Genomic DNA, 27835 nt, shown 5'->3' with positions numbered 1-27835 from the left:
CTGTCATCTCAGAGCTGCATGTTTTTTTTTTTTTTGTGGCTGAAGTGCTAATCCTGCCACCAAATGCCTGCAGGGCCGGATGCAGTAAGACATCATACCCTTATAGTCCTTAATCAAAAAATAAATTTGCACATACTGTATGTAGGAACAGACAATAAGCCTTAACTTTCCTAACTTAATACAAACACGTTAAAAACAATCATTTCTTCTTATAAAGCATATTTTAACCAATAAATGTAGCAAAGAGAATAAAATTATATGAAAGAATTAACAAAAAATACTGAATATAAAACATAATTTAAAACATGACAAATAATATTTCAGTTTGTGTATTCTAACTTTTCCATTTTGAATCCACAAAATGTTATAACAGAGACTGTTTAAAAGAAACAAAAAAAAATAATGTTGCCTCAGTACACAGTGCAACAAATTCAGAAACGTACACAATGAAATTAATGCACTGCTTGATTCAAACAATAATAGTTGTAAATGTATACATTTAATGTTTACCAAATTAATAAATATATATATTCTGACCAGAATTTATGAATTAAGGGAAAAGGATTTATGATTTAAGGGAAAGAAAGGGCCATGCGGAGGAACCTGTAAACTGTATAAAAAAAACAAACAAAAAAAAACGTTTAATTTTAGGTTTAGTTAAAGTTAGTGGAATATATCATCTGTTCCTGTTACTAACCTGTCACTGGGTATAATGTTAACAGAAATTTCGGCAACTTAAGTCTGCCCTGCAGAGAACTAACTGCTGAGATCAGCTTCCCACAAATCAGAATTAAATTAATTAGGTCCAGAAAACAGATAAATGTAAACAAAATCAACAAACTTAGGTGTCTTCTGTGTCATTGCCAGCTGTTGTATTTAAATAATGAACGACAAGGTGACTTAACATTTAGTTTGCAATAACAAATCAGGTGTGTAGAAAACAACTACAAACACTTACACCAACCAAGGAAATGATGTGTTGTTAAAAATAACACTTTAATCTTTGGAAAGTTATTTAAATGACATAATGCACTCAGAACTGTATGTTAATATAACACTAAGTCATACGTGCATGAAACTCTCTCTTAAGTGCAGTAAAAAATCTTACGAAAATAACATTTCTCATTTACACATGTATCTGTTACTTTTTTGTATGTGCAAGATTAAAACACGTCTATAATTTTAGCTTTACATGAATAAGGAACCAAAAAAACTGATACTAATAAATGCTCTGATATTTAGTGAGCTGCACATTAGTTCATTATATTTGCTCTGATCACGGTAACAAGATATCTCACATTACAGAAAACGTTATATAAAGTAAAACGCTAGCGGTGGATAAAGTTTGACGTATTGTGTTATTTAATAAGCTGCCCTGTATTTGCTTGACATAATTTATAATTGTAGCATAAACACAAAAGGTATTACTGTAAAGAAAGAACTGAATGAAGCATTCCATAATATTCACCGAGTTAAACTTTATAGGTGCACATATCATTTACTGTATACTGAATAACTATGCTTACAGCATGTCTCTTACAATATGGATTGCCAGGATTTTAAATATATCATAGAAGGACCTACTTGGTGCCGCTTGATGATGTCCTTCAACTTGCTGAGAAGTTTTGGCTCAATATCAGAACTAAGATATATGTTGGGTCTTGTTAAGCAGTTGTTCTACAAAAGAAAAGTTGTACATTTGATGCAAAGAAACTAGAAGTACAATAACTGAAGATGGATGAATATGTTCAAAATAAAAATAATAATTAAAAATGGATCTTACCTGCACTAAGGATTTCTCTATTGTCATGAACATCTCAACATTACGGTCCATTCTTGATGGATTCTGGAAATCAAATCGTCGCCTGGAAAGAAAAAGATTTAAATGTAACTCTGCCCCTTTGTCCAGAATATCCCCCTCACAACAGCACTGATTATTCTCACAAGTATGTATCTTAATTATGCAGTTGAAATCTTTGTAAAGACTTAAACAATCAGTTTCTTTCTTTGCATGCTACTTTTTTTCATTGTTGGAAGTAATTACAAAATTAAAACAACATTCCACACGTCTCTGTGCTATACTCACCAGCCCTGGTCACTCTTGAACTTATACGCTGCAGCTAAGATATGACACATTGCTCCTCCAGATTTGAAATCTAGGAAGCATTTCATCTAAAATGAGAACACAGACACAGAACATATATGACAAAAGAATTTTACTTATACTGTATGTGAAAAAAAATTATCTTGTATTGATAAGTATCTTTCAAAAAGTTGTCTAAGCAGATAATCAAGAGAATAAAAGAAGTAGCTGAAGCAGATTTTAATGATAATGAAACTGTACCCTTACCTAGCATGACTTGTTACCAAAAATTGTAGTTAATACACTCTAAAATTAAAACCTTTGTTTCATAACTGTAACTTCTTGTTTCAGCAGTATTTATTTGATTATAGTGAGTAACAATGTAACTTGATTTCTTAAAACACCTGTTTCTCGAGTCCTAATGTTTGTGAATACCATATTTTAGAAAAAAGGGCAGAGTGAATTTCAAGTTGGGCTGAAGCTGCTAAAACCTTAAAATAATTTTTCAGCCTAATTGTGTCCTTTTTTACATTTGATTTCACACCTTCATATTAATTATTTTTCTGACATCATTACTGTTTGCTTGCATTGTGTTGCACTGTGAAATTCAAATATTTGGCTTGTCTGGCTACCTACTGTATCTGGGATCTGAAACTAGAATTTTATTTTTCCTTTTCTGATACTTTGGTGCTTTAGCAAAATAAATAATTTTGCAAACTAAAGAAAGAGAATTAAATTTTACAATTACCCCTACACGACCCTGATAGTAGTCTCCCTTGGTGTTTGTATATTGGTTGTTATTCATTGGGTTCCTGTGTAATTAATGAGCCCTGCTCACAGGATTTAAATTAAGCACAATTCATACCCACAAATGTTAACTGCTGTGAAAAAAACTGTCACGGATCAAGCACAAGCGTAATAGCTGGATTATTTAAAAGGCTGTGATGCATTCAGACCCTGTCATGGAGAAATTAAATATATAAAGGGATTCACTGTTTTACTCTGAAGGCTGCCAATATTACTAATGAAAAAGCAAAACTATGCAGGAGGCAACCTTTAGCAATCGAGTTTACCATACTAATATCTTACATTTATAATGCTTTTTCATATCTTGTAGAAATGGCTCAATGTAAGGAAATATGCTGAAATTCAGCTTCATATTTTTTAGGGAAAACAAACCCAACAGACTTTAAACATAGTATGTATTTTCACAGTACCATCAGTTGTATGGAATTTGACTTGACTTGTGTGAGCCTCACCATAAATAGAAATGAACAACATAATACCAATAAAAATCACCATTTCCCAATAACTCTAAAATACATCTGTAGACTCGCCTAAAGAGAGAAGTGCATAGCAGAACTCCTCGTAATTTAGCTGAACCTGAACTTTTCAATAAAGAGGAGAAAGAAAAGGATTAATCTGGAAAATCCACATTGTTAAGAGCTTCTTTAAGATGTAATACTGCATATCAAAGCAAATAGTACTTTTTTATGATTAGTTTTCCAAGGCCTTTTTTGGCACAGTGGTTGATGGTGCTGGCTCACTGATCCTTCATCCTGGGTTTGAATTCTGAACTCCACTGTTATCTGCATTAAATTTAATCTTTATAGTTGCATGGGTTTTCCTCTGGACACTCTGATTCTTCTCCCACATTTCACCCACAATGGCATGCAGGTTAGGTAAACCTTTAAATCTAAATTAGCCTTAGTGTCATTGAGTATGTATGTAGGCATAAGCCCTGCAACACACTAATACACTGTCCTGTCTTGATTCCAGTACTAATGGGACAGACTGAGGCATAACATGACACTGAAGTGGGTTTCAGAATATACGTACAAGGAATGACAGAAAAGTTTTAGGATATACCAGAAAGGAGAATTCTATCATTCTAATTTTATAAGTCACCAATGTCTTGCTGCTATGTAGTAAAATAAGTAAATTATATATTTCAAACATTTGTGGTTTATATTGTATTGTATTACCACAAGTTATAATGCTATCACTGGGAAAAACTTAAGAAACCTTTCATAATTGGGGACAAACTTGGGTACATCATTATGACCAAATATACAAAATACAACTGAAAATCGTTGAATAGACAACAGTCAAACCATTCCAGGTCTAATCCATTGCTGGTTCCAGTGTTCAAAAATATTTATAATGTTGAGGGTGTGGTTTATATTAATTGTATGCCTCACAATAGCCAACACAAATATTCAATATTACAGTGCATCCGGAAAGTATTATCAGCGCATCACTTTTTACACATTTTGTTATGTTACAGCCTTATTCCAAAATGGATTAAATTCATTTTTTTTCCTCAGAATTCTACACACAACACCCCATAATGACAATGTGAAAAAGGTTTACTTGTGATTTTTGCAAATTTATTAAAAATAAAAAATTGAGAAAGCACATGTACATAAGTATTCACAGCCTTTGCCATGTAGCCCCAAATTGAGCTCAGGTGCATCCTGTTTCCCCTGATCATCCTTGAGATGTTTCTGCAGCTTAATTGGAGTCCACCTGTGGTAAATTCAGTTGATTGGACATGATTTGGAAAGGCACACACCTGTCTATATAAGGTCCCACAGTTGACAGTTCATGTCAGAGCACAAACCAAGCATGAAGTCAAAGGAATTGTCTGTAGACCTTCGAGACAGGATTGTCTCGAGGCACAAATCTGGGGAAGGTTACAGAAAAATTTCTGCTGCTTTGAAGGTCCCAGTGAGCAGAGTGGCCTTCATCATCCGTAAGTGGAAGAAGTTCGAAACCACCAGGACTCTTCCTAGAGTTGGCCGGCAATCTAAACTGAGCAATTGGGGGAGAAGGGTCTTAGTCAGGGAGGTGACCAAGAACCTGATGGTCACTCTGTCAGAGCTCCAAAGGTCCTCTGTGGAGAGAAGAGAACCTTCCAGAAGGACAACTATCTCTGCAGCAATCCACCAATCAGGCCTGTATGGTAGAGTGGCCAGATGGAAGCCACTCCTTAGTAAAAGGCACATGGCAGACCACTTGGAATTTGCCAAAAGGCACCTGAAGGACTCTCAGACCATGAGAAACAAAATTCTCTGGTCTGATGAGACAAAGATTGAACTCTTTGGTGTGAATGCCAGGCATCACGTTTGGAGGAAACTAGGGATCGCTCATCACCAGGCCAATACCATCCCTACAGTAAAGCATGGTGGTGGCAGCATCATGCTGTGGGGATATTTTTCAGTGGCAGGAACTGGGAGACTAGTCAGGATAAAGGGAAAGATGATTGTAGCAATGTACAGAGACATCCTGGATAAAAACCTGCTCCAGAGTGCTCTTGACCTCAGACTGGGGCAACGGTTCATCTTTCAGCAGGACAACGACCCTAAGCACACAGCCAAGATATCAAAGGAGTGGCTTCAGGACAACTCTGTGAATGTCCCTGAGTGGCCCAGCCAGAGCCCAGACTTGAATCCGATTGAACATCTCTGGAGAGATCTTAAAATGGCTGTGCACCGATGCTTCCCATCCAACCTGATGGAGCTTGAGAGGTGCTGCAAAGAGGAATGGGCAAAACTGGCCAAGGATAGGTGTACCAAGCTTGTGGCATCATATTCAAAAAGACTTGAGGCTGTAATTGCTGCCACAGGTGCATCGACAAAGTATTGAACAAAGGCTGTGAATACTTATGTACATGTGATTTCTCAGTTTTTTTATTTTTAATAAATTTGCAAAAAGTAAACTTTTTTCAAGTTGTCATTATGGGGTGTTGTGTGTAGAATACTGAGGAAAAAAATGAATTTAATCCATTTTGTAATAAGGCTGTAACATAACAAAATGTGGAAAAAGTGATGCGCTGTGAATACTTTCCGGATGCACTGTACGTTGATTTGAGCTGGTGTTTTCAGCAGTCATTCACAGAAAAGTGAGGAGGAAAGCTGTTGACCATCTCTTTATGGATTCTTAATAATGCTTATGCTCACACTGCACAGATTGCAATGGCCACCTTGTAAACTGTGTATTGGCAAAGATGCCAGACCCACCCTACTGTATTTTTCAGACATGGATGGTGTAACTAACACGTGTCCCAATCAGCAATTTTACCAGTAAAACCTGTTTGGTTTTAAAGGTGCTTCTTTTACTAGGTTAAGCTCAAAGCTTTCTGATTACACCCTATTATGTATTATTTTTTTCAAACTAGCATTCTTTGTTTTTTTTACTTAAATACTTTTGGATACAATACCTCATGAAAGTTAAACAAAGACTGGCAGATTATGTCTTCATTTCAGTGTATACATTAATAATATAAAATTTCAATATACTGTATGTACACAGACTCTTGATTTTCACTGACACATTTTAAATCATTCTTAGGAGGGTAAATCAAAAAGTAAAGGCAATTTGAAAATGACATGGTAACTGCAACGGACAGAAACTGACGAAATTCAACACGGTCATGATGGGGTATAGGACCAGGTAGTTCCAATCAGTCTAGTTGAAGTAACAGTCAAATGAATATAGATGCTCTGCTGCAGGACTGCACCATTGTAGAAACAATATGCCATAGTTAGATTTCTTTGGGCAGAGACAGTGAAACCTTTTCTTTAATAGAATGCAGTATGTTTATTTTGTATAATTAAAATATGCATAATCAAGATTTTTCAGTTATGTATGAAGGATTATTGTAATTAGGCATTAAATACAAATATAATTCTCTCATACTGTTTAAACATAGTTCATCTTACATGAATGATATTTATACCACATATTTTAGAGCTCAGGTAGATTATGCAGGTTCTTTCAAGATGAATGACTCCTTGGGTAAAAGTTGCAAGAATTTTCTTGCTTTGTTTTCTCATGATAACGTATTCTGATCTGAAAATATCAGTATAAACGTAAATAACACACAGTTTGCTTCCAATGGAACAGGACTCATGTTTTAACACATTCAATATGAACATATAACAATTCTCTAAAAAGGCTATTCATTACAATACACTGTTTTTCTTTTTTCTTAATTGTCACACAAGATTGTTTTTCTAAACGCTTGTGGTAATGTGATTGTAAAATATTTCCAACTTCTCAGTTTCAAAAATCTTACTCTTCTTTTAAGATTATCTTAATTTAAACTTCAAACAATACTGATCATAAATAGCAACTGTACCTCTTTCCATGTTGTAGGTATGCTATTATTATCAAACTAACTTTTACATTCATAGTAACTGCTGTCTCAAACATTAAAATCTAGTAGACAGTGAGATAATGCATACATAAGTATAATCAATGCAGTCCAGATATTCAAAAAATGTCCAAATATAATAAGGTAAACAAAATCATGCCAAATGACACCTTTTATTGGCTAAGTAAAAAGATTACAAGATACAAGCTTTCAAGACAACTCAGGCCCATTCTTCAGGAAAGATGTACAAGATGATTAGTATCTTGTAATCTTTTCAGTTAGACAATAAAAGGTGTAATTTGGTTTGACTTCACATTACATCCATTATGAGTAACACGGTACAACACCTTAGTACCAAGGTAAACAAATATTGCCAAATTATCTTCAATAAATAAACGTGCTAAAAGACAATATAAATAAATGTTAGTGTACGATTTTTTGGAACCGCTCACTTCACCCATGAATAAGTCAGTAGTGGAAAATATTTTTAGATTTGTACCATCAAATTAGTAGATTGCTCTTAAGTACAGTATCTTTACAGTAGTAAAATATACTTTGATAATCAGACGTTCTAAATTACTGAAATACATAAAATAGGGCTGTAAGATTAAATTATCTTGTAATAATCTTTCTACCACTTTGCATGCATTTTACTGTATCTTCAGCAGAGCTTGCATATGAAGTATTTTTTACACAAAATGTTAATTACACCTGAAACAAATACTTCATTTGACAGAAACCTTTTATTTAATTATGTAATAGAATGCCATTCCTGAAATAAAAAGGGGGACTGTCATTACATTTTCGGTATCTTAGATCAAACGTTCTCTTTGTTTATGTAGTGGAATTACTGACTTCACTAAGATTACCAGTACTGAGGTTAGTGCACTACTGTTATGTGGGATCAGTTAGTAAGCTTAAAGAGGGTGCATAGTGCATTTTAATGATTATGTCACTCAGTTTGAATAAAACCAAAAATTTGTTAAAAATCTTTGCAACCCTACACTCAAAGCATTTTTTAAAACATCTTATAAATTAATGGTAATTATCATTTAGAAAACAGCCCAAAAACAAATTCACTTAAAGCAGAGGAAACTGAACAAAATGAATGTCATGAAAGATCACTTTACAAATCTGAAACTGCCATCTGCTCATTTAGCAAATTATTGGCTACATTATCTGTTAAGTACTAGCAATGTTTATCCAATCTATTTTAACATTAGCAATACAATCATCAAATGCTTTCATACATTCCTTTACCAACCATAAATTCAACTTACTGGAAGCTTGGTGAGAGGTGCATTGCTGACATGTTTCCCAAACACCTCCTCCTGAAACTGCAGCAGCTGTACCACCAGGCTGGACAAGGACTTATTAGTAGGAGGCTCAGCTTGGATGTACTAAGTGAGACAAAATGAGAAAGAGATAGAGATGGTATAAGTAAAAATACAGAGGATTTCATAAATCATTCATGCCTAATATATACATATTTTATGAAACAGTTTGTGGTCCAAAAAATAGTATGTTTGACGAGGATTGATGTACTGTAACACTTGAATCAAGGGATGATTATTTCTCAAAACATATCAGAACAAAACCAACATGGGGAAAGCAGAAAATTATAAGAAAATTTCAGAAATCATTCACCCATTTATCTATTTCTTTTCTAATTTTCTGCTGATCTAGTTCAGGATTACAAGAAGCCAGAATCTATTCTGACAGCACAAGGATCAAGCAATCCTGCATGGTAAACCAGCAAAGAGAGAAATGTTTCTATTACATAACACAAATACAAATGCCAGTATCAGAAATCAAAATGCCTCCAAACGTAAGAATACTGTACCTTATAACTAAATCGGGAGTGTGCTCCCCTTGACCTTCTCATATACTGAGATAGAGGAAAAGGTCACCAGAACCATTTCTCAAATATCACATCTTCGTTTCTCATCATAACTAATCGATAATAATGTATCTCTATTTATAACCAAACTTAAATTAAAATGATATTTTTGCACTTAGGGAAGTCGAAAGCATTGGTGGAATTTTTTCATGATTACATAACCTAGATTACATGCAAAGTAAAAAGAGTTATGGTCACCTAAAACATAGTATTAGTATTATATAATATTTGTTGCAATAAATTGCTACAAGTAAAACTAGTTTACTAATTAGCTACATTTAATTATGATAATGATGGCGGAAAAAAAAAAAATCATAAAATTAAATGTTTCCAGTACATCTTCATATTTACATGGCATGTTCAATGTTTACAAGTTATTGTTAAACTGATAATATACAAATTAAAATAAAATTATAATAGTTATAAAAAAGCATATACGTTATATTGAATACAGTTTTTAATATCGTGTACACATTCATATTTTCATGATACAGTACAAAAAATTCGGAAGGTTGTTTAAATAAAATACTACTTCTGGTTGGGTAATTTTTCTCAAATTTCATATCTATTTATTTTTTATCATTATAAATTATCTATTCAAAATTTGAATCATCCATCTGTAATTATAACCATAGTTTATTGAAAATTCGCAAAAGTATTCAGTTAAAGTACCACTTCTGGTTGCTGGAAGTGGCCCAAGTAGGATTCCTTATTTTTAATAGAAAGTAGGTACAAACTCTTACTGACCTAGGTCAAAGTGTTTTTGAGTTATTTTCTTTACACACAGACAGACATAATTTCAAAAATGGCATTTTCGGATTCAGAAAGGTCTAAATGTCAAGATTCATCAAAATCTCACATTTTTTCATTATTCCTATCCATCGATCCATATTCCAACCTGTTTAATCCAAACACAGGGTCACGGGGTTCTGCTGGAGCCAATCCCAGTCAACTCAGGGTGCAAGGCAGGAACCAATCCCGGGCAGGGCGCCAACCCACAGCAGGACACACACACCCACACACCAAGCACACACTAGGGACAATTTAGAATCACCAGTCCACCTAACCTGTATGTCTTTGGACTGTGGGAGGAAACCAGAGTACCCGCAGGAAACACACGCAGACACGGGGAGAACATGCAAACTCCACGCAGGGAGGACCCGGGAAGCGAATCCTCTCTGCATCACTCGTCCAATTGACCACTCTTAAAGTGTTTTGCTGGGAAAATGCAGTGGTGGTCACTACAGCCTAGTTGTGTCGGGGTTTGGTTTCCCGATATAAATGCCAATTTATTATTTTCACTCATTTAATTGTCCACTGTGCAAAGTTATCAGTCATTATTATTACTCCTGTAAACCTCACTCACAAGGCCCAAACAAGTAGAAGAAAGTACTGTTGCCCGTGTGTAATGTCAGACAATAGAGTATGATAATGAGACCAATTTTATTCTTTTTAGGCCCTTATTTGGTATTTTTTATAATTTTTTATTTTTTCACAATTCTTCTATATGTTTTGCCTGTTTTTAAAATTTTCTTTATAATCCTAGCAACCAAACAGACATACAGACATACAAACCTATACACATACACTTGTCCCTTTAGTAAGGTGGATAAGCTGATCCCTGTGTTTTTGGGCAGTTACTCTCTGTTGGTCATATTCAGCATTAACATTTGCAGTGCATCCTCTGTTGGAATGTATTTGTGTAATGCATGTAGAAACAGAATTCATTTCAATTTTCATTACAACAGATGGTGCATCACAAACATTAGCACCGCTTTTACAAATCCCATACCAAATGACATATTAAACATAGCAACCAGATGCACACATGAAAATACAGACACTTGTCCTTTTATTAATGCAGATATTCAATTAAGAGTAAAAGAAGTAAATTAAGAATTAAGAGCTTATCCATATTCCAACCTGTTGAACCAAACACAGGGTCACGGGGGTCTGCTGGCGCCAATCCCAGCCAACACAGGGCGCAAGGCAGGAACCAATACCGGGCAGGGCGCCAACCCACAGCAGGATACACACACCCACACACCAAGCACACATTAGGGACAATTTAGAATCGCCAATCCACCTAACTTGCATGTCTTTGGACTGTGGGAGGAAACCGGAGTACCCGGAGGAAAACCACGGAGACATGGGGAGAACATGCAAACTCCACGCATGGAGGACCCGGGAAGCGAACCCGGGTCTCCTAACTGCGAAAGTAACAAGAGTAGCGGCAAAAATTATTCACAACGTTAGTAACAGTTCAACAAGTATTACTGTCACACGCTAAAATTCAGCATTCTGATTCCGTCAAATCTTGTATGTTTTAAGCATTCCTGCCTCCTCTGCTTTTGCATACAGTCTATGTAAACAGTAAATACTCTTTTCTTGTAAAATTGACTGCTTGTTGTACAGACAGTTATCATGAAATCTGCTGCAAGCACTAAGGACAATACCACCACTGCAAACACAACACTTACCACTAACTGGTCAATCTACCAACCATTGATACATGGATGTTACACTGCCTCAAAATAGAAATGCAGCTGATAAAATAACTCAATTGTATTGCAAAGGTTAACCATGCTTTTCTCACAGTACTGATAGGTAACTCAATTAACCCCTTCATAAACCATCATCAGAAAGACTAACCAACTGGCTGGCTAATATTATCTACAATGTTACATTGTAAACGTATGTCAATTGTTGTAAACGTGGGTTCCACAAACAGCCTGTGGTTCCCAAATGTAAATCAAATGGTCCAAAAGGTGACAGTGGTCGTATTAGAGCAAAGGAAGCTTTATATTGCTAAGATACATCAGTCTATTATATAGGTATTAATACATAACAGAAAACAGGCTGTCCAAGATCTCCACTATGAAATTAACTTTATGGGCCAGTTATAGCGTATCTGAGATAGTTCTGTAATAACACTATTTTAAGACCAGACAGCATAGTACAGTACTAGCAGGGAATGATCTTCAGATCCAAGAGTTGTTGTAGTATAACTAATCAGCAGGTAATTCTGTTGTGGTTTATTATCCTGGACCAGAATTGGGATGGTTAGTTACAAGTTACTCGAATCAAATCTTTAACATTATCATCCCCTGTTAGGAACAAAGATGATATGACTGATAGCATATCACATTAAGATATTTTTTTGTATGGCATTCAAGAATGAAGTGTACAGTACTGACTTTGAAAGCCTGCATTTAACTACACTTCACTTCCTTCAGATATTTGGATTATAAACAGCTTTGCGTTAAAGATTTTGTAAAACGTTAACATAACAATGAGGAATAGGCTCTGTGAGTTGTCATTTTGGCAGGGTTACAGTAAAAACTGGGTCGCTTTTGAAGTAACATACATGGAACTACTAGGTATATCAACATATTTCCAGGTTGGGGTTAAAGTAATTCATAATGTGATTGTTCCCCTATTGACAACGTATTCAGGTCCTTCAAATTTATTGGTCTATGAGAAAGGGGCAGTGGCTATGCTGTGGAGAATAGTGCACGCAACATATGCTGGCTATGGATACTCTCAAGGCTTATGTTGGGGCAGTACCAATTATCAATATGTTACTGGATTGGCTAATTCTGATACCAATTCCAATTTTTTTTCTTTATCGCTTTAAAAAACTTTTACACTAAGCTCCTGCATAACTAGAGTCAGAGATGCCTTATGTTCTATATTAAAGTGCATTTTTATAATTAAACTACAGATCACAGGTGTTATTTGTTCATTTTTTTTATTAACAAAATGAAATTATGTAGGCTTATTATTCAGTGACCATAAACATAATAAAATAAATACAATCCCCTTAAAATAAATACTTTTCAACTAATAAAATAGTTACTGAAATACCTATCCATAAAGAAAAATGCATTTCACAATAATATACTGTCACAATGTTTAATTTCTTCTCTAATGTACAGTACTTACCTGAAACAAAGCTTAATTTAAAAAAGTAGTTTTCACCAAGTCTAACAGAAAATATATATATTCTCACACATTGATTAAATTAATTTATATTAGTTAAACACTGATTAAATATAAATATACTAGTACATATAGGTTTTGTGCTACAGCTTTTTTTGCTATTAAAATATTCATTTACTTTTTTTTTTTTTTCTTTCAGTGTGCCACCTAGACATTCCCAATTCTTGAGGTATAATTATAAATATGAAGTGTTATTAGAATTATGCAGTACTTGTTTCTTACCAAAAATGTACAATGTATGACACACAGATAATTAACATAGTACAAAGCTTTAAAATAAAACACAAGGCTAACATTCTTAACAAGTTTACAATTAAAATAGACAAACACACTTGGTATTTGAAGTTCATGACTGAATAACCAATGTTTCTTATATTGTCACCTCTATTATTATCCAGGCTTGTTCTGAGTTATTTGCAAAAAATATTTGAGATTGCACTGATCCGATACAAAGTACCTGTATCGGGTCCATACTGGCAAAAAATGTTGGATTGAATGTCACAAAAAAGAAAATTAAGAGTTCGGTCTAGTTCTCCAACAAATCTAACCTGAAAAATCTAACCAGAAATGCTTGGAGCCCTTTTGATATGACATATTGTAAAAGATAACTAAATTAGCTCAGCATAGAAGCATATGTAGCCTAATATTAACCAGAGAACATCATTAGTAATGCAATTACTACTTCCAGCAGAATTATAAGATACTTTAAAACACTCAAATCTTCTTATTCACAACTGGAGGATATGGAGGTAGAACTGATTATTCTGCCTAAACATCTAAAGCAAGATGTTCACACAAGGTGGAATTAGTAAGAATTACATGAGTGAGAGTTTTCAAGCACATTAATGAGCATTACCTGAATATTCAGTGGGAGCAGACCCGCCAGCCATTTTGACTGCAAATGAATGGGGACCAATGAAGAAAATCTTTGCTGTTTAACCATTTGAGGAGCTGACAAGGCAGATAAGCTCTTCATCTACATTTTTCGCTGACATTATCCCCATGGTTAGTGTGCCTAAATATCTTCTCACATGAAAAAACAAGGTATATGAGGTAATTAAGACAATTAAGGGCAACCTACTTGCCCCTGGGAAAGAATGGTTTAGGGACTTGGAGGCTATGCAATTGTACTCAGTTGCTTTCATGTTAGATCCAAGATACAAAGGCAGTCATGTATGATTAAACCCCTCTTTGTGTGCAATTAAAAAAACAGGGCTGTTAAATTAGCAAAAAATAAAAGTTTCATATTAAAATATTAGTATTAAAAATAAATACAAATTTTATTATATGTAAAAAAAATCCAAGGAGCAACATGTCACATACATTTGAATGTATATTTATTTTCCTCAAGTGCTTATGATTTTGCACATTGTCACTTAAAAGACACGTGAAAACTCAATCAAGTGAGACACTTAAAACACAGAGGCCTTCAGAAGAATGGGATATACTGTGTATGAAATTACAGTACATGATCAAAGTGGAACTGGTAACACGTCACACTCCCTGTAATGCACATATGCAGGAAAGAATTGTCCCACATGAAACAATGACTAGACGGAGGCATTGGAAAATAAGATTCCATCCATCCATCCATTCTCTTCCGCTTATCCGAGGTCGGGTCGCGGGGGCAGCAGCTTAAGCAGAGAGGCCCAGACTTCCCTCTCTACGGCCACTTCTTCCAGCTCTTCCGGGAGAATCCCAAGGCGTTCACTGGCCAGCCGGGAGATATAGTCCCTCCAGCGTGTCCTGGGTCTTCCCCGGGGCCTCCTCCCGGTTGGACGTGCCCGGAACACCTCACCAGGGAGGCGTCCAGGAGGCATCCTGATCAGATGCCCGAGCCACCTCATCTGACTCCTCTCGATGCGGAGGAGCAGCGGCTCTACTCTGAGCCCCTCCCGGATGACTGAGCTTCTCACCCTATCTTTAAGGTAAAGCCCAGACACCCTGCGGAGGAAACTCATTTCAGCCGCTTGTATTCGCGATCTCGTTCTTTCGGTCACTACCCATAGCTCATGACCATAGGTGAGGGTAGGAAGGTAGATCGACTGGTAAATTGAGAGCTTTGCCTTACGGCTCAGCTCCTTTTTCACCACGACAGACCGATGCAGAGCCCGCATCACTGCGGATGCCGCACCGATCCGCCTGTCGATCTCACGCTCCATTCTTCCCTCACTCGTGAACAAGACCCCGAGATACTTGAACTCCTCCACTTGGGGCAGGATCTCTCCCCCAACCCTGAGAGGGCACTCCACCCTTTTCCGGCTGAGGACCATGCTCTCGGATTTGGAGGTGCTGATTCTCATCCCAGCCGCTTCACACTCAGCTGCGAACCGATCCAGAGAGAGCTGAAGATCACGGCCTGATGAAGCAAACAGGACAACATCATCTGCAAAAAGCAGTGACCCAATCCTGAGTCCACCAAACCGGACCCCTTCAACACCCTGGCTGCGCCTAGAAATTCTGTCCATAAAAGTTATGAACAGAATCGGTGACACAGGGCAGCCCTGGCGGAGTCCAACTCTCACTGGAAACGGGCTCGACTTACTGCCGGCAATGCGGACCAAGCTCTGACACCGGTTTAAACACCGTTTTAACACCTCTTTAAAAAGGGGGACCGGAGGGTGTGTTCCAACTATAGAGGGATCACACTCCTCAGCCTCCCTGGAAAAGTCTATTCGGGGGTTCTGGAGAGGAGGGTCCGTCCGATAGTCGAACCTCGGATTCAGGAGGAACAGTGTGGTTTTCGTCCTGGTCGCGGAAAATAAGATTTTTTGTTTTTAAAGTTGGAAAAGATGAGGAAATATAGCCAATAAGCTAAATAGTTACACGCAGATGTCTCTTTTCAGATTTAAAACAATGCTATTTATTTCCAATCAATGTTATAAAAAGTCAGTTATGTGTACCTTTTTTGTTTATCTTGAGGTATACAGAGGTTTAATTATTTTGCATAAATTCAACCTCATTGTAATATTTTTCATTGAGAGTGAAATTTAATAAAATAGAGCAGTAGTTTTGTAGACGTCATGTTGTTGAGTTTCTTCTTGTATTATAGTGTTTATTTAAACATTTTTAGGATAGTACTTTTAGACTGTCATCTTAAACAAACTGCATTGATGAAAATAGCTAATTTAAACAATAATATTTATTAAAGGAAAAAATATATTTGATACATACTGATACTCAACATTTAAATATTGGTAACAGTATTGGAAAGGAAAAGGTGGCATTGTGCCATCCCTATTTCCAATGCAACCAATTCTGTCGCAATTATGTATTTTTACCTTCTGCCAAAAACACAAAAAGACGTTAGAAACCCTTTTCAGGCCACAGCATTGTTTCTGTCTTGCATCATTTTGTTCAATTTATCATTTTTTTTACATAGCACCATGTGTTTAATTGTCCTATTCAGATTTTATGAGTCATCTTCAAGGATTAATTATGGCTATATTTTGCTTATAATGAATACAGAAACCTTGTATATGAATATCCACAACTGTTCAAAACACTCTACTCCAATCTTTTGTCTACAAGTTAAATTTTATAGATTTTGTCATGCAATGTATGCATATTTCTTTAAATTGTAACTTCTTTATTTTTAACTAAAATACTACTTTCAGAATATAGGAGTTGTGATGGGTGGTGCTTTCAGCCCAAGTATAGCCAATCTTTATATGTCATATTATGAGTCAGCCGCTTATATAATTTCCTTACAACCCATACACCAGTCATACGACATTTTGTTTATTTACATACATGTATTTTTGGTTCAGAACATTGATGTTGAGGAGTTAATGTACCTCCTAATATATCTTGCAAATTCAATTAAAAGTAAACCTCTATTGCTTTTTAGGATGTCACAGTCAATAGCACCAACAGTTATTTTAGTTTTCTTATTATTTATGAAAACCATAACCGCAATACTTAATTTCTTAAGTTCCATCCAAAGTGTTTAACAATCAACTTGTCTTACAGTTTTTTTTCCAGTTATAGTCTCCTTCAGAACAGCAGGAAATTTATCAACCTGGCTAATGACAAGAAATGCATCAACAAAGTGATTAAATGGTCACTGTTTGTTAATAGAAATCTTGTTTTTATGTCACTACAAAAAAGCTCCAAGAAACAGAAGAGTATTGACTTTTTCAAAACAGGCCATTATTTTAAAACAATGGTAAACCTAATACACTCAAAACCCAAGAAGACTTTAATAACTTCCTGATATGTAGAGAAGCTTATTTGATTTTTAATATTAATACTGTTCTGCTGTTTGTTTTTAATTAACTGAATGTCCTCACATGCTCAAATACACTCCTCATTTAATTTTACATCACCTAAATATGACCTGACCTACAGAATACTACATAGTTTAGCTTAGGGATGCATGGTACACTGGTAAACAGAACACCAGTGTAGAACTTTTTTGTGCATCATTTTTATTGTGGCTGACTGCATCACAACGTGGCATGCACTGGCACAATTGTGGAGACGAAAAAAAGAAGACAAAGATACATTAAATAAAGCTGCCGTAATACGACAAACAAAATGAAGATCTGGTTAGGAAAAATGGTTCTCACAGGCTTCAACTTGCTATAGTTAATCTGAATGATCACATGCAATTAAGTGGTGCATAGCCTACATGTTCTAAAACCAACAGCATGTTTGTTACAGCAACTGAATTTATGTAAACGTGTATACTGCAGAAAATGCATGATGATATAATAACCGTGGATAGTGGATTTGGAAGGCAATAGGGCTCTAGCAAGTTCTGCTTTATTAATGTTAAAATGTACATACGCTTTGTTGCTATAACAAGTCAACCTGTAAGAAGAATGGGCAAGTGAGACGATTAAGGAAGAGGAATGGAGCCATATGCACTGAAGGAGCTTAAAAGGAGCTGTGATGAATAGTGTGGCAGGTCAGAACTGGCTAGGAAAGAAGGCAGTCAATGTAACTTGAAGTCTTATGAGGACAGAGATAGAGCTGCACGTCCCAACAGCAGGATTTGACCAGGATCCTTTCTTAAAGGGACAATACAGTCCTTTCAAGGACTTTTAAATAGCTGCTTGTGTCTATGTGTCAGTCCTTCCCCGGGCTGTGGAGTCAGAAGTTGGAGTCTCCAATTAACAGTGATGGGACTGGGCCCTATATGCAAGTCTCAAGTAAGCTTGAAGTCTTGACCTTCAGGTTTAAAGTCTAGTCTCAAGTTATAACAATGATATTTAAGCAAGTCAAGCAGAGTCCCTGGATTTAATCAATTAATTCAAATTTACGTACTGGTTTTACTCAAGCAAGTCAAGTCAAATCTTAGCTGAGAAGACAAGTAAGAACGTGCTTTAATTTTCACTACTATCAGTAGTTAATCTAATTATGATAACAGAAGTCAGTATATGTCACACACAAGTTAGGAATAGATTTTCTCAGAGAAAACAATTCTTAATAAGAAGTAACAATGACGGCTAAAAAAAAAAACTTTTTTACTTTGAAGAAATTTAAGGTTTATCATTTATCTGTGAGCAATGTGATCTCATTATCACCGCTTCATGACTAAACACCTACTGAACAAGGTAACTGGATGAAGGCACTGCCACATTGATCACAGTAAGTTTTAGTTAGTTAAAATTGTAATCTTCACTTCTCTTTTCTGCTTCATTCATTTGGTCAGTTAGGTTTTGAAGTTATTAAAGACTTTGAACTTTCAGTTCTTTGCATCTCTGTCTCAGGTTAATACGTTTCTTTGCTTATCTATAACTTTAGAAGCTGCACAAAAAAACACTCTGTCAATATGAGCACATGGTGATGACAAAAGCTTTCAAGCTAAAAGCAGCCAAGGAAAGGAATCATTCTGGTTTACTTGCCCAGTAGTGGAGAACACTGTGTGATCTTGGGATATAAGGGTCAGACAGATATGTCTACACTTCCAACTAACAAATTTCTGAGCAAATTGACTGCTCTTAAAGAATTTTATCGAAGGCTGCAGACAGACACGTAATTGGCTTTGCTTTTACATTCTTTTCAACAGTGATGCATGTTTTTTTTTTTCCACTGGTGGCTCGCCTGTAGCATAGAAAGCCTCATATGAAATCTTCTCTAGCTCTCTAATATGCATTTCTTTGGAAAGTTGTACTTAAACAAATTAATAAAACAACAATCTTTGTACCTAATAAAAATGTGTAAAAAATACATACAATAACAGAACAATTACATCAGTCTAATCTAAATTATATGTAAAAAGTGAAAGAAGGGAGTTACAAAAGTCCAGATGAACTTCTTTAGAACACAGTATTTATCTGCTGTGGATTAATTTGATAATTTACAGCATATTGACTAAGCATGTGTAAAATGCATGCAGCAGCTCAGTCCTATTATAAAATCAAAAGTTTATGGCATTTTGTGGAATTTACTTTTTAATATATTGTAGCTGACAGCAAATGTAAAAGTATTGTTTTCTCAATCACACTAACAATAAATTATCTTAGAAGTTTGTTAGTAATGTGGTACTATAAATAACACACATTTAGTCAATTGAGGAGCTAAATTTTCCTCTCCGGGAATCACTACCTTATTGTGGTGGAGAGGTCTGAGTGCCCATGTGAGTTACGTTACATTCTTCACAGCAGAAACTCCTGGTAGGGTCACTCAAGGTAAATTGATCCCAGGCGAGAGGTCCGACAAAGAGCGACCACCTGCTGGAAGAACAAGGGTGCAATGTGACCCAGGTGGCAGTAGAACATAGATGCGTTTTTGGAATGGAACCTTGACACATAAACAGACTCTTGGGAGGTGGAATGCCACCATTCTTGGGGGAAAGGAGCCAGAGTTGCTGTGTAAGGTGGAGAGATACCAACTAGATATAGCTTGGCTCACATCCACCCACTTCCTTGGTTCTGAAACCAAACTCTTCAAAAGAAGTTGATCTCTTCACCTGGAGAGGTGTGACTGGGAGCAACAGCCTATCTGACAGTGTTAATTTTGACAATACATTTTGATCTAGTGTTAGTCTTAGCCTTCTGACTAAGCTATATTTTAGTTTTAGTCACATTTTAGTCATTTAATTACTGTTAGTTTTAGACAACAAAAATAAATTAACTTTAGTTGAACAAAGGTAAATTGATTTGAGTTGACTAAAAGTAAAGGTAAATTAGTCAAATAGTCAAATTCCAATGGGTATCTTGTTTAACATATGAGTATACATACACAGAATATACTGTACCTCTAAACTATTTTACAGATTTGTACACTAACCACATGTAGTAATTATTGAGCATTAAATAAAGAGTAAATGTAGAAAGGATTTACTCCAAAAGACCTTGGTCAGATAATGGCAGTTCTGGTCTGTCATCACAGTTTTCTGGCCTTCAACATGCCTTAGTTATGCTGCTACAAGATTTTACCAAAAAAGGCTGGACCAAGCAGCACACATTTCATTTCAGCATAGGGTTTAGAAAGAATGAGATCATCACGGATTATCTGATTTATGTGACCATGTGCACATTTTAAATTTATTGATATTTTTTTCTCCAGCAATTGAAAAATACTGCTTAAAAGAATGCTAAAAATAACAATTCAAACATTATTATATCTGTAATGTTGAATTAGTGAATTCCAAAATAATTTAGGATACTTACATTTAAACTAACCCTTAAAAGCTGTTTTTGTTAACAAAATACTTTTAAAATCTGGTTTGTCAGAGAATCACTCTGTTAGGTTTGCAACATTTGCTACTGTAAGATTTATATTTACATCATTAGTTTGTTAAAAAAACTCACTAAAGAGTAATGTTTAACGGATGAGCCAAATTTATCAAATTAATCCAATATCTCAGAAGTCCTGTAAAAGAGCATTTGCTGTGTTGTTTCCAAAGTGTCTCACATGATTGATCAGACTTTGTTATTGCTTAGACTGTGTGTAAATCCACAATTAGAAGAGTTATCTGAAGTCAATTAATTGTAACTGGAAGACTGCATTACATTCACAAACATGCCATTCTAATATATGAAATAAGTGCTTTTATTACATTCTTCACATTTTATGGGTTATGCTCATAAACATTAGCTTGCTATCAAAAGTCAAATGAATAACACAATTTTAGTGTTTGGAGATTCATATTTAGCATTGAAGCAATGTTGTTTTGCTGTACTGTACATGTACATAGTTTATTAATTGGGAGATGCGCTTCAAGCACTTAAGTATTGAATACATTTTATGTTAGTATTAAGAAATGGGGCAGCTCATTTTATCAATGATGTAGAGAAGCCAAACAACCAATTCATTTGAAACATGCCTTGATTTTTATTTGCTATGGCGGTTGTTGTCACTGCAACTGTGCCCGTATGTGTAAATGGATATGTGCGAGGTGGTTTCAACCCACAATCCTGAATTGTATTACCAGATACAAAAAGAATGGATGCACAGATGAGCATGTGTAGATCTGCTCATTATAATCAAAGAAGGAATGCAAAACTTTCACTCCTTTATCGGGATTGTGCAGGACACTGTAATAAAAGCAATTAATCCCCGTGTCATTTCATCTGCTGTAAAAATGCATGACACTACAAGCTAAACAGCTAAAACTTACATCTGAGGCTGAGTGCATCTGATTGAGCTCTCAAAGCTGCACAAATCTGTTTCTTGAGTAACTCGTAAAGGGATTAAACTGGCAATAACAAAATCCTGTGTGTGTGTCAGCTTTTCCTTTTCATTAATAAGAATGTTTTCCCCAATTGCACTTGACACATTATTAAATGGGTGGATGAGAGCCAAAGGTAATGGTATCGGCATCGAGCAAGTCACCACCTAGATAACATACATACCTTGGCATATATCTCAGAATGGCGCACCTCTATATGCCTCTTCAGGTTTGTGGTGTTCCTTTCAGTTAGCTTCATTCAACATGGCTTACACTGGGTTTTATTTTCATCAGCATTGTAATTAAAGTTGGTCCAGATATCTGACTGTTTTTTTTGCCCGAGAATCAAGTTGGCTGTCATAGTGGAGCAGAGTGAAGCACGATTCTGGCTGACACGATGATTTCCTGATGACGCTTAAGCTAGTGTTATCCAATTAACAGCGTACATACAAGTTTTTAAAATTGCACCACTGCATTCATACTTGTTATTTGCTGGTGGCTCTTGTCATGTATGATACAGATGTGGAAAGAGCTTCTCATCGCTCTGTCCAGTTATCTCTTTGTAATATTTTTGTTTTTGTCATTTTAATTGTGTTTTTGCTCTGTTTTCGTCAAAGACAAAATATTGTTGACAAGTATTTAGTTTTTATCAACAAAATTAACACTGCTCCCTGATCTAAACTTGGGTGGTGCTTTGTTATTAGACTTCTGTGCTAGGCATGGTCTGTCCATAACGAACACCATGTTCGAGCATAAGGTGACTCATAAGTGCACTTGGCACCATTGCACCTTAGGCCAAAGATCTATGATTGATTTCGTAATTGTATCATCAGATTTACGGCTGTATGTTCTGGACACTTGGGTGAAGAGAGGGGTAGAGTTGTCAAGTGATCGCCACCTGGTGGTCAGCTCAGTCAGATGGTAGGGGAAGCACGTGGACAGACTGGGAAGGCCCAAGCGAGCAGTGAGGGTGAAGTCCAAGAGCTTTTCCTGAGTGCTGGAGGGGGACATAGAGTCTGACTGGGTCTTGTTCAGCACCCAATGTGGAAGCTGCTGCAAAGAGATGTGGCCTAAAGGTCATATGTGCCCCTCGAGGTGGCAACCCAAGGACCCAATGGCAGACACCAGAGGCGAGGGACACCATCAGGCTGAAAAATGAGGCTAAATGGGCTGTGGCCTTGGTGGTCAGGGAAGCAAAACCTGGGTGTGGGAGAAGTCCGAAGAGAAAGCAATTCTCGATCAAACTCAAAGAGGTTCTGGCAAACCATCAGGTAACTCAGAAAAATAAGGCAGTGATTCACCCAGGCTATTCTCAGCAAGACACTTGGAAAATAACCACTGACACTCTGCATTGAAAGGAGCCAACTGAAGTGGTTCAGGCATATGACACGAATACCTCCTGGACTCACCTTCCTATGTACTGTATGTTTTACAGGTAAGACCAGCTGAGAGGAGATCCCAGAGAAGACCCATGGCTCACTAGGAGGAGATGGCCTGGAAACACCTTGGGACCTCACAGTGTGAGTTGTAAAGTGTGGCTGCTAAGACTGTTGCTCCCACAACCTGGCTTTAGATAAGTGGTGAAAGATGGATGGATGTATTGGACCAGCTCTACTACAGCAGTCAACACCAAGGCAGCTGATTAGAGTGAGACCTGTGAGATCACACCGTCACTTTACACCTCAAATGCACAGATGAAACTCAGACAAAAATCACTTGTGTTTACTCAAACGCACTGAAGGTAGTCATTAATAAATTTTTGTTTTTTCCCTAGCTATGCTTCTGTTTGCTCCTAGAGGCTAGAAAACCTAATGTCCATTACGCATTTCTCTTTAATATAAACTGAGGCACCATTGGTCTTTGAGTGCTTTATAACTAATAAAATTGTACTAAAAGCTGTATTGTGATGTCCTTTAACTATTTCTTCCACATTATCATTATTTATTTAGCAGAGGCCTTTTGTCAAAGCAACTTACAAAAACAATTTTTAAAATAAGTAATCAGAAAGTTAATAAACAATACAGAAAAAAAATTATAGTTAAGCTATATGGAAAGTACTTGATTAAAATTAGCAGTCAAAACCGAAAAAAAAGCTAACCAGGTTGTGGATGAGTGCCATGGTGTCAAAACCTGACTTGACACTGTTGAGAGCAATAAGGAGGAACAGGCAGTAAGGGAATAACAGACAGGATTAAACAGTTTCTCTGTGTTTCTGCTTTACAGTTCCAGCAGAAATGTAATACATGTGACATGTAACAATTGTTTTGTTCATTAGTCCATCATTTTACACAATATGTCTCATCACCTAACTATGCAAATTGTGCTCTCATAAACTGAAAGAATTATGAATCTTTTTTTTTAGCATAGCAGCATGTTAAGATTGGGAAAACTAACCTACTGTATGCTTCATTTTTTTCTTTATTCTGTTTTTATTCCAAGTACACCTTCAGCAGTTGCTTCTTTAACGCTTGACTACTCCACACGACAACATACAGCCTATAAAAACTCCTTGTGACTTCACAGTGTAATTAATGTCTGACTGCAGCCCTCCTGGATAGAGCATGATTATGTACCTCACTGATCTGGCTGGCCCTCTAACAAATGACACATAGTGTAGGCTGCAGTAACACAAAGCCGAGTGAAGATATCTGAAACTTTGAATTTAATTAAAAATATTAAAGGGATGTGTAAAAGAAATTCTAATATATTCTACATATTCTAATGTCAAGTGTGAAAATAACAAATCTATTGGAAATAACCCAGCACAAAAACATTGCTTATATACACATAACAAAATCCACCTGGTACACGAGTGACATGTGTTTAACAGAGATTGTTTTACACAGGTGGCGTCTTCGTTTCTCCAATTAATTTTATGTTTCACCAGTACATACTGTGCTCTTCCCATCTTCTGAATTGGAAATCGGTCATTTTCTGATTTCCTCCTTGAAGCCATGCAGTTTTGCAATTTTTTGTATTTTACATACTGATGGGCAGATGAAGCCGCATGAAGCTTTTGAGGCTTCTTCCTAATTGTGCCCAAAAAAAGTCTGAAGTTTCAGAGCTTTGAAAATAATGATATCTGGTGCTTTATAGATATTGTATCAGCCAACAGGTAAAGATAGCAGAGGAGGTATGCATACAAATCCTTTTTGATTACACAGTTTCAATACGATAGCTGCACTAAAAGCCTAAAAACTCTGTAAATGATCACTTTCATCTTATGATAATCATGTCATTAAGATGCTTCAATAAATGTTAGCATGTGTGGCAATTTTCTACAACAAAATATTAATATGTTGATCTAAAGATATAATTGGTTGCCATGACAGCAACAATTATGATGGCATTATAAGTCACCACAGATTTATAGTTGCATCACAACTTTTTCATGTAAGGGGATTTTTGTTTTGAGGGAATAAAAAAAATGTATTAATTTTTTCCCATTAGTGTTTTGGGAATAAAAGTACTAAGGAGCATTGAGATTCATTACAGGATTTCGGAAGTGTGTTTGTGCAGCAAGGAAAAGTGAAAAGGGCAGAATATAGGGTGTTTTAGGGAATTTGTCAAAAGTAGCCTACAATATCAGCATGTTTTAATCTTCACTACAGACGAATAGCAGAGTACAGGCAGTCCCTGGGTTACGTACGAGATAGGGACTGTAGGTTTGTACTTAAGTTGAATTTGTATGTAAGTCAGAACAGGTACATTATTTTAATAAATGCTATTGTTGGCCGACTGTAACCAAGTGCTCTGCCAGTGAATGATGGAGTTTCACCTCTCTCTGACCTTTTTATTATATCTACTTTATTTTCAATGGTGATGGTTTTTCTTTTCTTTACTGTATCACCAGCACTTGCATTAGATTTGTGTTTCAGAGACATTCTTGAAGGATGAAGACAAAAGGTTAAGATGAGCTCTTCTGCACAGCACTGTACACACTATCACAGCAGGAAGGCACCAGTCGTCAACACGTCTGACGTAACAACAACAACATTTATTTATATAGCACATTTTCATACAAAAAAAAATGTAGCTCAAAGTGCTTTACAAAATGGAGAATAGAAAAATAGAAGACGCAGTAAAAAATAACAATAAGTCAACATTAATTAACATAGAATAGAACAAAAAAAAAAACTCCAGACGGCTGGAGAAAAAAAATAAAATCTGTAGGGATTCCAGACCATGAGACCGCCCAGTCCCCTCTGGGCAAACATGTACTGACAACAAACAACTTCCTGCAATGTGCGTAACAGCACAAGCATGCTTGCTATTGAGAATGAATAGGGGCAGCGAAGGGAGGTTCACCACCCACCACACAGTCACCTCCACTATAGTATGCCGCCTGCAGCGTCTGCCCACTGAGAATGAACATGGTGCGGCCAAAGGCGGGTAGTGAATTGCCCACCGCCACCCCCATTCAACAGGCAGCCACCCGAGGCACACTACAATGCTACCCCCCGCCACCCCGTTCACCATCAATGGCCTCCTTGCAGCATCACCAGCCACCCACCGAGAACAAACAGGGCCGCCGTGTGTGGTGGGTGGGCAGTGAAATGCCCAACTCAGCTCCATCCAGCCTGCGACCAGTCAGGAGCAGTAGCTGTGGAGGCGTGGTGGGCGGACAGCGAACCGCCCCATCAAGCCTCCATCCTGCAAACAAGTGATAGCTGTGGCCCCAGTGACTATGGACCATGGGTCACCGCTTGCTGTCGGGAGCTGCCCGAGGGACACTACACTGCGCGAGCAGCGAAATCGCCCCCCTCCAGCCTCCGTCCAGCCACTGCTTGCAGTGTCCCCAGGCCGAAGATGACGTAGCGGCAGTTACTGAGGTGCATGCATTGCAGCTGCGGCCCAGTTCGTAAGTCGGACGTCTGTAACTTGGGGACTATCTATATTTACCTTAGAATGGATGAGCCTATGGTGTCCTGGACAAAGGTCTATTTACCAGGCACACTTCAGTTTGTGAGACTCAAGGACTGTATTTCTGATATGGATATGAGGAACACTGGAGCACCACAAGGAACAGTCCTGTCTGCTTCTCTCATCACTCTGTACGCCTGTGACTATGAGTAAAACACCAGGTTATGTAACTTGAAGAAATTCTCAGATGACTCTACATTTATGGGGTGTGAGACAGAGTACAGGAGTCAGGTGGAGAACTTTGTTTCTTGGTACAAAGAGAATTGTCTGCATCAACATTTACACCCCAAACAGACTCCATGTCCGGTCACTATTCAGATCATGGATCTAGAGGTGGTCCACTTCTATAAGTTCTTGGGGGTTCACATCAGGTCAGAATGGTCACAGAGAAACTATATAAGAAAGGGCTGTGTATGCTGTTTTTCCTTAGAAGTGTGGATTCTTTTAATGCGGGTAGTGACATCATTCACATCTTCTACAACTCTGTGATGGTCAGTACAATTTTTTACGTTGTGGTGTGCTAGGCTGGTAACATCACTTTAATAGAAGCCCACAGAATCAACAAGCTAATTGAAAGGGAAACTCAGCTATGAAATTCACTCTGGATTCCCTGGAGGTAGTAGCAAATGAGAAAATTAAAACAAAACTGATTGTCACTATGGACAATGTTGCAAATCCCCTCCCTGACACACTAACACCAAGTACTTTCAGTCAATTAATTATTCAGCAGAAATGTGTCAAGAAATGCCACTGAGTCAATGTGAATGTCAAGTCAGACATTTTCTTTCTTTTCAGATTTTCTTACTTTTTTGTCATTCTGGTGTGTGTTCATACCATAGTGTGCGTACATGCGTTTATTTATTTAAAGGACTTCTGTAAAAAGCCAAAGGTATTAATAATAATAATATTAAATAATGTTCTATTCTGCGTTGAGTCACTGCCGTCTATATTTTTCAGCTGCCTGAGCATGGAGTTGAGTACTTGGCAAAAGCCATTAGTTTGTATCAATGCTACTACATATACTGTGGTTGCGGTATCTAATCGATACAAGTACCAACAAGCAGTTTTGGTGCATTGCTACTATCCAATTTATCTTACAATAAGCATATACCAAATATGTTCACTTTCTGCTTGTAGTACTAGGGT

General features: G+C 36.8%; 1 protein-coding gene across 1 annotated transcript in view; it reads right to left on the bottom strand.

The window, feature by feature from the left end:
- smarcc2 (SWI/SNF related, matrix associated, actin dependent regulator of chromatin, subfamily c, member 2) overlaps positions 1-22025 on the bottom strand; it is a 93941-nt gene extending 71916 nt beyond the window's left edge. The window contains exons 1-5 of the mRNA XM_039749653.1: positions 21951-22025; positions 8522-8641; positions 2087-2172; positions 1784-1865; positions 1585-1677 (exon numbers count right to left, since the gene is read on the bottom strand). Of these exons, the coding sequence (XP_039605587.1) occupies positions 1585-1677; positions 1784-1865; positions 2087-2172; positions 8522-8641; positions 21951-22025 (456 nt within the window). The remainder of the gene's footprint in view (positions 1-1584; positions 1678-1783; positions 1866-2086; positions 2173-8521; positions 8642-21950) is intronic.
- Between the last annotated feature and the right edge of the window lie 5810 nt (positions 22026-27835).

The sequence above is a fragment of the Polypterus senegalus genome, chromosome 3, assembly GCF_016835505.1.
Source record: "Polypterus senegalus isolate Bchr_013 chromosome 3, ASM1683550v1, whole genome shotgun sequence".
In the NCBI taxonomy this organism is placed as follows: domain Eukaryota; kingdom Metazoa; phylum Chordata; class Cladistia; order Polypteriformes; family Polypteridae; genus Polypterus; species Polypterus senegalus.
This window is presented reverse-complemented; position numbering and strand designations above follow the sequence as displayed.